Here is a 12,572-nt window from a genome sequence, read left to right as displayed (position 1 = left end):
AGAAGTTGTAGACAAGGTACAGTCATAAGCATGTAAAACATCAAAGTATGTCAATAGAGAACTCTTTCCCCTTTCTAATTCTGGGGTCAGTATATTCTTTAGACGTTTTTTTTTTAAACCAAAATATCAGGCACCTCACATGCTCATATAAAAGAAACATAATAACCTAAACATCACATAACAACGGAGGTAAAGTCCTCCAAACCTTCTTGTGATGTGTGCTGTTACTCATTCAAACCCAAACTTTCACATTCCCCTCTCCCATGTCATCAGTGGCGTCTCCAGCTTTCATATTTAGGGGGGGCACATGGGGGGACAGGGAAAAAAGTAGGGGGGCCAACTATAAAATGCAATTTTATATATATACAGTATATATATATATATAAAATCTCCTGGGGCCCTTTACTACGATCCCACAACGGGCCCTTTTACATGTTCTGTCGTGAGCTCCCTTCCTACTATACTGGGGCCCCCCAGGGTGGCAGAAAACAAGAGATATATGTCACCAGCACACCAATAAAATATAAGGGTCCAAAGCAGTGGGAGAACTTTCAGGGTTGCAAAGGTTGTCTTGCCACCGGGCCCTGGTGTTCTGCCACAGTGGGGATCCCCAGCTGTCCTGTCCCTGCTATTTACAGAGCTGGTCTGGCGTCTGTCTCCTTGGCAGCGGCGGCAGTCTATTAGGTCCTAGTGCTGGTGACATTATGGGTGCATGCAGGGGAAGGCTGGCACTATTGGTTATAGAGAACTGAGCCCCCAGCTGGTCACCTAGCAGCAGTAATGCTGTATAACCTTCTCTGTTGACATGCTGATCGGCATGTGATCCAGGTGATGCTCCCAGTCAGATCTAATAAACACAATATTTATTAGCATCAAGAGTACAACCACATATATATATATAATCAAACGTATGTTCCGCAGCCGTGTGGGCTCTATGCCTGTAAAGTGTGGGCTTTGATCAATAAAATCTCTGATATTTAACACTAGGATTTGACTAAGAGCATCACCTGGATTGCATCACGATCAGCATGTCAGAGAATGGTCCACTGCTGCTAAGCAACCTGCAGGGAGCTCAACTGTCTACAACCAATAGAGATGGGCGTGGGTGTGTTTGAAATCCCACATGCCCGATCCCGCCAGGAAGCCGACACTCCACATCGCTAATCACAGGCAGTGAGACCTTTCCTGATCTGTGCAGCTGCGGACCGAGAAATGTCTCACTGCCTGTGATTAGCGCTGTGCAGTGTGGGCTTCCTGGCAGGCTCTGGCATGTGGAATTTTGAACATGCCCAGCCCATCTCTAACAACAAATTGTGCTGGCCCTCCTGTACATCAGCCCCATAAAGTAACCAGCTCTGGGTTCCAATGTCCTGCCGCCGCTGCCATGGAGACAGAGACCAGTGCTGTGAATAGCCGGGACAGGACAGTAACTCTGGTTGTTCCAGCACTGGTCCACACTGGGACGATTCCCCCATCCACCTATAATGTGTAGATGGGGTAATTGGATCATTTCTTTTTTTTTTTTATTCAACCTAATAGTTGAATGAAAAATAGTGATCAATGTATGGGCTGCCTAAGAGCTAAGACCAGCCATAGACATTTTAAATCTCAGCTGGTTCAGCAGGAACTGGCTGAGATTTGAACCATTAATGAGCAGATTCTCTTATGATTATCACCAGTGGTTGCTGTATAGAATACAATTGCTGGGCAGGAGGGATATTCCCGTCAGCACTGTTTGTGTTGATGGGGGAATCATGCAAGTTTCTTTCCTGCAATCTGTGGATGTAGGAAAAAAAATTGCATTGTATATTACCTGCCTAACTGAAAGTGAAAGTGTAACAGAATGGCCCGTGACACCCAGAGACTTTTGAAGGATGGGGTTTACTCCTGTGCCAGCGTCACTATGCCCTTTTGGGCATAGGGTGACTGAGAAATGATAATTATAAATTACATGAGATGGGACATTACTGATAATTCATGTATTGCAGGATATCTTGAAATATTACAAGTTGTTAAAGTCTGACTCCGACAGGTCAATAGAGTGTTTTCATTCAATGGGGGGGACACATGCTTTTGAGGTGTTAATTGAGTCTGCTCCTAGACACTCCTTTGTGTGATGCTAATACTGTTTTGTGTCCATTGTGCTAATTAGGTCTTCTCCTAAGACCTGTTCATTGTGTATGACACTGTTAAGATGTGGAATGTGAATGTGTCAAGCTGTAGTAATTAACCCCTCTAAATGCGGAGCCAGACCGTCTGGGTAATAAGTAGTAATTAACTCATCGGAATGTTATTATGTAAAATAATGTGTATGAAGCCCCCCATTGTGTGATGTGTGGGTGGAGTGTGTCTTTGTCCCTGTGATTAACTGTAACATGCTTGTACTGTATATAACAAAGCTAAGTTACCATTAAAGGATTCATTCATTCATTTTGGAGCCAGTACCAGAGCTTGTTTTGTCTCGTTTATTCTGGGAAATGAAATGGGTCGTGTCTGATGTCTGTCGGACTGTCAGATAACCTGTCATGGGGCGATGGATTGGAATATCGTAAACGGTGGTGACCTTTACAGAAAGTAAATTGTGAATGTCTTGAAAGAACAGGAGAGGGGGAGGGAGACAGATGGGGGAGAGAAGGGATGGAGATAATGCAGTTCAGTGATTACAGTGTACTGCAGTCTGCAGTGCACACACATACCCACGGTCCAGGCTAGAATCTCAGGCATCATTCACACACATGCTGCTGATTTTCATATTTCCTGAACACACATCCCCTCTCTTCAGATACAGCACACTGAGATAGTGTGGGCGGGACTGAAAGGAGAAGGAGGAGGAGCTTTATTCCTCCCTGCTCATATGTGAGGAGAGTGGGGGGGGGTGGCTAGACTCGCTGGGCTGTAAAAGAGTGTCATAGACTGACACTTGGCTCAGCTTGCAGTCACCACTCTCGGAATTTACAGGCTGGTTCTCCTGTCCTAAGGACGGGAGAAATCAGTCTGTTTTTTCAGTAACTGAGATGAAGGCTTGGGCCCCCCTCCCCCACAGTGCTCATGGAGTCCTTTCTGCAACTCGCTCTTCTCCGTGCCAATGAGGATGCAGGGGAAGGAGCAGATCGGGCGGCTGTGGTTGTGTGAACGCTCGCATTATGCAGTGTCAGCGAGCAGAGGGAGGGGGGAGGAATGCCCCGCAGAGCTGACTGGGGACGCTCTCCCTCTCAGGAGAGACTGTTACTCCAGCGGCGGCCCGAAAAAAAAAAAAAAAAAAAAAAAAAAGCAAAAAAAAATTTTTTTTTTTGGGGGGGCACATGGTGGGGCACAGCATAATGTTGGGGGGGTCAGGGCCCCCTCTGGCCCCCCCCTAGAGACGCCTCTGCATGTCATAGCAATTTCCTATCAGATAATAGCAAAGAAATGAAATCCTCTCAGTTGTCAGTTTGTACCGTATCTTTAGAATCAATCCATCTTCCCCAAACTTTATTAAATTTCTTAGGACAGCCCCTGGATTCATACATCATTTTATACAGTGTGACATTGGCATTGACAAGGCCTTTCCAGACAGCTAATGTGAGATATTCTCTCTTAATCTAGTTGAGAGCAATCAACTTTCTAACCTAGTAAAACAGCAGTCTCAGTAGTGTTCGTGTATTATTACTTATAACCTCATCCTCTATAATGCCTAGGAGTCCCAACAGTGGACTACAGATATTCGGCAGATCAAATGTGTCAGCAATAAATTGGGTCACTTGCGACCATAGGGGCCGTATCCTATTACAAACCCAGACCATGTGTATAAAGGATCCCTCCGCCAGTAAACATTTATGACAGGTGGGGCTATCCTTCCTTCCAATTTTTATACAGCCTTAACAGAGTATAGTACATTTGATGCAAATATCTAAGTTGTATCAATTTGTCTCTGGCAGAGATAACTGTGGGCGTATAAGAGGTCAACACCTCCCCCCACTGTTCCTCTGTAAGTTCTGGTATAATATTAGTCCACCTCTCGCTACGTTTCTTTTCCCTTGGGTTTATTCTATCTATGAGTGAACTATAGTAGGTAGAGATCAATTTAGTGTGCTCAGGAGCAATAAGGAGCTTTTCCAGTTTAGAGTTTTCAAGTGGTAGTCGTTCTGTCCCAAACTGAGCATTAACAGCATGCTTCAGTCTGGTGAACTGAAATTCCCAGGAGTCGGGTATGTCTAATTCCCTACGTAGTTGTGCAAAAGTTTTTAGTTCCCCATGATCATATATAGTTGGTGGAGATATGCGAGTCCAAACTTTGCCCACCTATACCTATCCTCCAGATGAAAATACTCCCTCAAACAAGGATTGAACCACAGCGGGGCATTGGGTGAAAGGTGCAGAGGGGTGACGGCTATATGTTTTATACAAATCCCCAGTATACGTTTAGCAGAGGACACTGAGCGGGAGGTAGGTTGCAGATCTAAGGGAAAAAGATTAGACTTGGACCAGTTAATTCTAAAAACCAGAGAAATCTCCAAATTCCAGAATCAGTGAAACCGCCGCCAATAAGGACGCATCTGAGTCTCCCAGGAACAGGAGCATGTCATCCGCGTACAATGACACACGTTCCTCCAGGTCCCCCACCAACAGCCCCCCAATTGAGTCATGAGCTCTAAGTTTAGACGCCAGTGGCTCAATAGCCAGGGCAAACAGGAGAGGAGACAGAGGGCACCCCTGCCTCGTCCCCCCGGTGGATCTGAAAGGTGTTTGATATAAGGCCATTTACTCTAATACTAGCTCAGGGTTCTTTGTACAATAGTTTAACCCAGGAGACAAATTTCGGCCAAAAGCCCAGTTTAACAAGTAGGGAGAAGAGATAGTTATATGCTTTTTTAGTGTCTAATGATGCCATCACTCTCTTGCCTGCATTCTCATGTTGAATCTGTAAGTTAACATATAGCCTTCTAAGGTTCATTTGGGTACATCGGCTGGGTATAAATCCTGTCTGGTCTGAGTTAATTAATTTGAGAATCACCGATTGCAATCTATTGGCCAAAATTTTGGCCAGTATTTTGACATCGGAATTGATCAGGGAAATTGGCCTATAAGATTCACAGTCTTGCGGATCCTTCTCCGGCTTGGGAATCACCACAATCAGGGATTCGTGCATAGATTCCGGGAGTATACCCTCTTTTTCTGCTGCTGTAAAGACCCTATGTAAATGTGGCGCCAAGTTCTCCCTGTGCAATCGGTACCAGTCGGCCGGAATACCATCAAGTCCAGGCGACTTACCAGGCTTGAAAGAGGAAATGGCGTCACATATTTCTTCCTGTGTTATAGAGTGCTCCAGGTTAGCACTATCCTCTGAGCTTAAGGAGGGCAGTAATATGTTATCTAGATAGGAAGACAGCTCCAAGTCTGTATGTCGGGTCTGGGACTGATAAAGGGTGTGGTAGAACTCCAGTAAGGTGTCTAGCATACCAGGAGAATCTCGCACCACCTCCCCATTGGATCGTCTGAGTTGTAGGACAGACATTGGAGTATAAAGCAGTTTTGCTAAGAATGGTAGCAGACGACCACTCTTATCCCCAAATTCAAAAAAGGATCTAGTCTGACGTAATTGCTGTTTTGTAGTTTGTTCAGTCAAGAGCAATCTGTACTGTCTCGTCTGGTTCTGCCAAAGTTGATAAGTATCAGGGGTTGGTTCCTGAATATACTTCTGTTCAGCACTAGTCACATTAAATCCTGCATTTCGTATATATGAATTTAAAGCTTTAGGGAAATCACTGGTTTCTTTAGTAAACAGCCCTCTCAAAGTCGCTTTAAAAGCCTCCCACTGATTATGAATCGAGGTGTCCGCCCCATTCTCCCTCCAGTAGTGGTCAATAGTGGTCTTACATGACAGGGTAATAAATTCTTCCTGCAGCCATCCTACATTCATACGCCAGTGCCGAGCATTTCTTTCTACCTTGATCATCTTTAAGTGACTGCCTCTATTTTGCTTCATGTTCCGTATATAAGACTTGTGATCTAATAAGCCTTTTCTTGTTCATAGGTCAATACCAAGAGTGGAAGACAATGACTCCTGGACATAGCTTTTGACAACTCAAAAAAATACCAAAGGATTTTCAGTATGAACAAAGGGGGTTATAACTGTAAGCTGCTTTGAAAGAAATTATTCACCAAGATGAAGCTACAGGAGATAGCTTACAGCAAAGATAATGGATATATTTCCATTTATGACGGCTATGCAAGTGGATTTATACCTCCAATGTCTATAAACATGATGGCAACCGGTTAGCTGAAATGGATATACCCAACTACATTAATGGAAGGTGCCACTGCAATACAGTACAATACACTGTGATCAATGGTCAAGAAGAACCAACAAACCGTCCCAGTGCATAACCCCTACCTTGCCACAAAATCTAATGAGACAAATGCAAGGTTAAAAGTGTAATTAACATTATTTTTTTTTTCCACATGAAGAGATAATTATTATATGGTATGTAAAATAGTGTATATACTTTTTTGTAACTGTATATATGGAGATATGAGTATATATAATGTATATATTTTACAAACTCCTATTCTTTATTTAAACTTTGGGCAACGTATTGGCTTGTTTTTACAGATATTGCATATTTATTATCTGACATTTGCAAATCCGAAGCTTTAATGTCATGTAGAAATAACTGCTGGTAAATTGGCCCTGTACTCATGCAGATCATTGGTAAAAAAAAATTGCAGTGACGTTTCCTCTTATAGTGATGGAGGAAATTGAGTATAATTGTAAAAATCTTTGGTTTGCACTAAAGTTTACTTTAGTTTATTATTTGGTATTACAACTATGAAGGATTACCAGTATTAGAATATATGTTTTAAGACACTTACTAAATAATATGGCAGTCATATGGTTTAACTATTGTTACTCCTTTATTGTCCCTGTTTTGACATTAGGGATCACTTAAAAAATCTGTTGAAAAAGGACAACAGTGGTGATGCCCAACAATCACGTATTAGTGTGACTGTCTTACAGGAGCTCAAAAGATGAAGAGATGAAATCTGCATTTTTGCTATAGGCAACACTTAAACATATTTTTATTTGCACTAAGTGAAGATCTACGTTGCAAGAAGCATCCTTTTGTCTGCTCTGCACATTGTAGGGTAATTTTTGGTTGCTGTTCTAATACATGCAGATTGCTGACATTACAGTCCAGCATCACTTTTTGTTTATAAAATGCTATTAGAACTTAATTTTTATAGTCTACCAATAGGATGACCAAAATATCATGATGGCAAAATTATTTCCCCCTTTTGAATAATAATGGCACACAAACAAGTACATTATAAAAAAAGAAAAAATCTCCACTATTTCCGTTAAACCAAACATTTGTTTGAGGGCAAAGCTCCCATTAAGACTTATGTGCATTAGGAGGCACAAGTTAATGGAAGGAAAGAAGGTGCTGATGCTCTGACTGGTGCTCATGTCTTTTGTTAATTACCGGTACCTTCTTGTAGTAGAGACTTTAGTTTCCAACATCGAGTTGGTATTTTTTAAATTCTTTCATTGGGTCAGTGATTGATACCCATTTAAATGAGTCATTAATAGTCACCTTGCTTGGAGTAATAGACGACTAATGTTAGGAAAGGCTTTGTACAAGATATTGGTGCTTATTGAAATGTGTCCAGTAACTCTGTACTGTTTAATGTAATGTTCTGATAGCCCAGTTGTATGTCACCAATGCTGCATGTTGAGCATTTCTAGCTGATTTTTGTTTATTCGTTAATATCTTACATTAGTTTAAAAAAAAAATCTTTGCACCTAAGGTCAGGTACACTGCTCCCATAGGCATCCAGTCATGTGATATGGCACTCACTGCTTGGAAGTCCAGGGTTTGTCAAGTGTATGGTTCTAAGCATCTCTTATTTTGCCATTTTTAAAAAACGATTTCTTAATTCGTAAGGCTAATTATTAAGTTCAGAACCAATTAGAGTTCACATTGCAGAAATCAGGCCAGTATAAGATTAATTCTGGTTGCTATGGCTTGCTGCACTTATGAATATAGGTTTCTACGAAGTTAGTTTGCATATGAAATTGTATCTCTATCACTTGTGGTCTTCTCACCTGTGTGCATACATTAACGTGTTTACAATACACATTATATTATGCATTTTCATACACAATTTTGCATATCACTACACATGAATTTTTACTGATATGTGCTTTCTTGTAATATCTAGTGCAAAGCAAGGAAGACTTTTCCGGCCCATTTACAGCTGTCAATTGCAGTGTATTCCAATAATACATTACTACAAAACACAGAAACATCATATTCACGTTAGCATGTTGAGGTGACATTCATTTCCAATGGCATACTAAAGCAATGCACCTACAACACACACATTGCAGCCCACCACAATGCACAGTAATGTACTACTGTTCGCTGCAAAGCACTGCTTTGGCAAGATTTGGATAGGCAATAAAAAAATCTATGGCACAGTTTTAGGAAAAAATCTCAAAATGAATGAATTGCACTTCAGTTGTGTTGTTTAACACATTAATGCACAAAGAATGAAACATCGTTGTTATGTGCCTGTTGAAGAGACTTACTCTCACTTCCTGTCACTGATGGCAACAGTGTGATTACAACAAGAAGTGAAGAACTGAAATCTCCCCAACAGGGGCAGAGGCAGCAATACTAACTTGACAGAGGATCTGTCCCTTTTCCATCCAATCTGACTGTACATTCCTTGTACAATCAACTTTAGTTTTACCAAAACTGTGTAATATGAGGACCTAGCAACTATAGTCAATCAATTTGTATCCAGTCAGCAAGCCATTGCACTATATGGTTGTTGGTAGATCTAAAGGAGATTGTACAATGTGTGACTGGTGGCCTTTAAACAAACACAACTGTATTTGGGTGTGGTTTGTAATTCCATGTCCAAATAAATCAATAAAAAAAAAAAAAGTCTGTCATGGTGCATACATTTAAACCAGTGATTTGAACAATGGCACCCAAGATGTTTTGGAATTACATTTCCCATGATGCTCTTGCAAGCTACAGTGTAGTTGAACATCATGGGAAAAGTAGTTCCAAAACATCTGGGGTGTTAAGGTTTCGCCATCACTGACTTAAGCCCTGTACACACAGGCAGAATGTCAGGAGGCCAAATGTCGGCTGGTTCGATCCAGTTGAACGGAAAAAAAACTATTAGTGTGTACGAGGCTTAAAGGGGTTGTAAAGGTTTGTCTTTTATGTTCTAAATAGGTTCCTTTAAGCTAGTGCATTGTTGGTTCACTTACCTTTTCCTTCTATTTCCCTTCTAAATGTTTGTTTTCTTTGTCTGAATTTCTCACTTCCTGTTCCTCCTCAGTAAGTTGTTCAGTAAGCTGTTCTAAATGACTTTCCACCGCTCGGATGATGGTGGAAAGCTTACTGAGGAGAAACAGGAAGTGAGAAATTCAAACAAAGAAAACAAACATTTAGAAGGGAAATCGAAGGATAAGGTAAGTGAACCAATAATGCACTAGCTTAAAGGAACCTATTTAGAAAATAAAAAACGAACCTTTATAACCCTTTTAAGTATGTGCCCTGACCACATGGATGTTTTAAAAAGTGAGTATTCCTACTTGTGCAGCCTAAGGCTTTGGGGTTGATTTACTAAAGGCAAATAAACTGTACGTTTTACAAGTGCAATTGTTCCAGAGCTTAGTAAATGAGGTGAAACTTCACTTTGTAAAGAATACCCAAGGAATACGCAAAAAAAAGCATTTTTGGTTGCACAAGTTTGGATGATGGAGGTTAGCAGAGCATCCTCTCATTTATTAAGCTCTGGTGCAACTGCACTTGAAAAGTGCACAGCCTTTTTGTTTTTAGTAAATCAACCGCTTTGCGTTTGGCTTGTCTCTCCACCTGATCAATTTAGCCAAGAATGATAGAAACAATGGAGCAGAGTTAGAATTGCATACAGATTACTTTTATTTTATCTTCATCTGTTGGGAAAAAGAGATATAGGATGGGGTAAGTAGGAAATTCCACTTAGCTGCCTACTATCCAATGGAACAGTTTTTTTTGCAATAGAAAAGATAGGAGGCAAATATGCACATGTGCATCCCCAAGATGTGGGGTTGTTGTTTTTTAATACATTTGATTATCTCATAGTGAGACTTAATTTAGAGCAGATGGTAAATTACAGGTGTACTTTGAAAAAAACTAATGCTAAGCCATACTTCCTAGCCTTTCTGAAATGACCATTTCTAAATCTTCCTACTCCAGCTGTCTACCTAACCCCAGTAGCAGAGAACCCCTTGCTCTAATGTTTACAGTCTCTCTGCCTGAAATCTGCTTAAGCCCTGGTTCGGGCTTGACAAGTCGCACCCCATTTGCCTCAATGGAACCGTTAAAAATGATGCGACTCATGTCACAGCAACTTTGAAAAAGGTTCCTGCACTATTTGTGCATCTTCATTGCGACTTGCATTCACATCTGTTAAATGAAGTTGCTCAGAGTGTCAGCAAGGCACAATGAAATTGCACTGAATAGTCGGCTTTGAAGTTGCACTTAACTAGCGCAACTTCAAAGCCACACTGGTGTAAACCAAGGCTTAGTGTGGCTGTACCTGGGCAGTTGGCACTCATAGCCTTAAACAAGGCTGTACTTTGACACTACTCTGGGTATGGCTCTATGCAAGTCTTCGAGGGCTCACTGTGCAAATCCTGCTACTGCTAAAAAGGATTTCTCCCTGTCAGGCTGTAAACTTCAGAGCAGTTCATGACTGTACTATGGAGACTACAGATGGAGTGGGCGAGATGGAGTGTTGATTAGCTTGGGAGGGCTAAGAATAGTGGATTGGTGTTCTGTATGGGTACAGCTGTACTTTAAGCTTTTCTTTAGAAATACTAAACTGTTACAAGACCTTTTGATATAGGATTGATGTCTGTAAGGAAAACAGGAAACTTGCACTGTTCCATGTATCCGTACATAGGTCTGGAGGAATCAGTGCTTCAGTAATTGTTATTTTTGGAAGAAAGCTAAAGTAGGGATTTCCTTGTGTAGCTGTGGTTTTCATGTAAGCTATACAAAGGAGTAGGTTTACCAAAACTGGAGGATGCAAAATGTGGTGCAGCTCTGTTTCCAGGTTTTATTGTCAAAGCTTAACTGAACAAGCTGAAGTTAGATGATTGGCTTTGATGCAGAGCCGCACCAGATATTGCACTCTACAGTTTTAGTAAATCAACCTCAAAGTGTTAATGATGCAATCTGTCTCGCAGTCAACACCTAGAATAGGAATACCTTAGGCTTCTGACCTACATATACGAGGGGGTCTTCAAAAGGTTTCCAGACTTTTTTTATATTTAATAGAGTTTAAAAAAAGTGCAGCGACTTTTTAGAGAACACTTGTATCTCCAATGTAGTTATCTTATAGCTCTCTCTATAAACAGATCAGTTTGCCTGGTTTGTTTGTCTAAAAATGTTAACTAGTATCTCCCAAAGCTTGTAAATCTTAAAGCATGTTATGTACATGCCTATGGCAATTGGACCTGCCGCTCTTAATTGCTTCAGACTCTAGCACTGTCATCCTGATCCTGGCTTTAATGTGTAGTGAATAAGTGTGTGCAAAAGTGTTGTCAGGCTTTATTGTCTGCACAGGTGTACATGACTCCCTAGGTAGTGAAATGAGGATGAGGAAGACATCCCTGGGGCTTGCACCTTAGAGAAGAAAAAAAAAAAGTCCCCTATTCCTATCCTAACAGGTTCACTTTTTCATTATTTAAAAAAAAAAAAAAAAAAAAAAAGGGCAAGCTCACAAGAAAAATGACAGTGCCATGCTATAGACCTTCCATTGTAAACAATAGTGTACTCTGTTGGTAGCAATTCACAAGATGCACAGGGCCAACACAGTGTTTATACTCACTAATGCCCTCTGTCTAGTCACAAGGGGCATACATGGAGAATGGGGAGGGAGGTAAGTTCTGGGCTTTCTCGCATAAAGACAAGCCAGGCACAGACCCCCGTCTTCACCTTTACATATGCACTTGAGTTTTCAATATTTTTTAAAGAATTAGGTAATATTAACACTGTTCTAGCCCTGTACAATCCACACCGTGCTATCAGCAGAAAACAGCATTATATGTAGCAGCAATCATGAAGAACTAGATTCATCCTAAAAACGATGACCAATATATGAGATCACTTGAAGCTGTATTTGTATGAACTGTCGTTTTTGCTGGAAGTGCCTCTTGGAGGTATTCATCTTACAGGCTGCAAAAATATGGTAAAACTGTATGGATTTGGTACAATTCTCAGCTTGAAGTGTTTGTAGCTGTATTAGTGCACGTGTGAGATAAAAAAAAAAAAAAAGTACTTACTGTCCATGATACTTTTTTTATTTGCACCAACATCCAGTTTTATAGGACAAGCTTCTGGGGTATTTCCCCTTCGAGGTCCAAGCAGTACTAATACAACTCTATTAGTATCAGTACGCGTGGACTTTGATGAAGGGGAAATACCCTGAAAGCTTGTATCAGTACAAATACAGTAGTATTAGTACTGCTTGGACCTTGAAGAAAGAGGAAATACCCCAAAGCTTGCCCTGAAAAATTGTAT

At 41.0% G+C, this 12,572-nt stretch overlaps 1 protein-coding gene across 2 annotated transcripts in view; it reads left to right on the top strand.

Annotated features, from left to right (window-relative positions):
• The window catches only part of SPNS2 (sphingolipid transporter 2), a 162,167-nt gene extending 155,297 nt beyond the window's left edge, over positions 1-6,870 (top strand). For both annotated transcript variants that reach the window (XM_040336708.1, XM_040336709.1), the window contains one exon: positions 6,014-6,870. Coding sequence is in view for 1 of the 2 variants with exons in the window: in XM_040336709.1 (XP_040192643.1) it covers positions 6,014-6,053 (40 nt within the window). In the remaining variant the exon portion in view is untranslated. The remainder of the gene's footprint in view (positions 1-6,013) is intronic.
• Positions 6,871-12,572: the final 5,702 nt, after the last annotated feature.

The sequence above is a fragment of the Rana temporaria genome, chromosome 2, assembly GCF_905171775.1.
Source record: "Rana temporaria chromosome 2, aRanTem1.1, whole genome shotgun sequence".
NCBI classification, from domain to species: Eukaryota; Metazoa; Chordata; class Amphibia; order Anura; family Ranidae; genus Rana; species Rana temporaria.
Note: the sequence above shows the minus strand (reverse complement) of the source record. Positions and strands in the feature narration are given on the sequence as shown.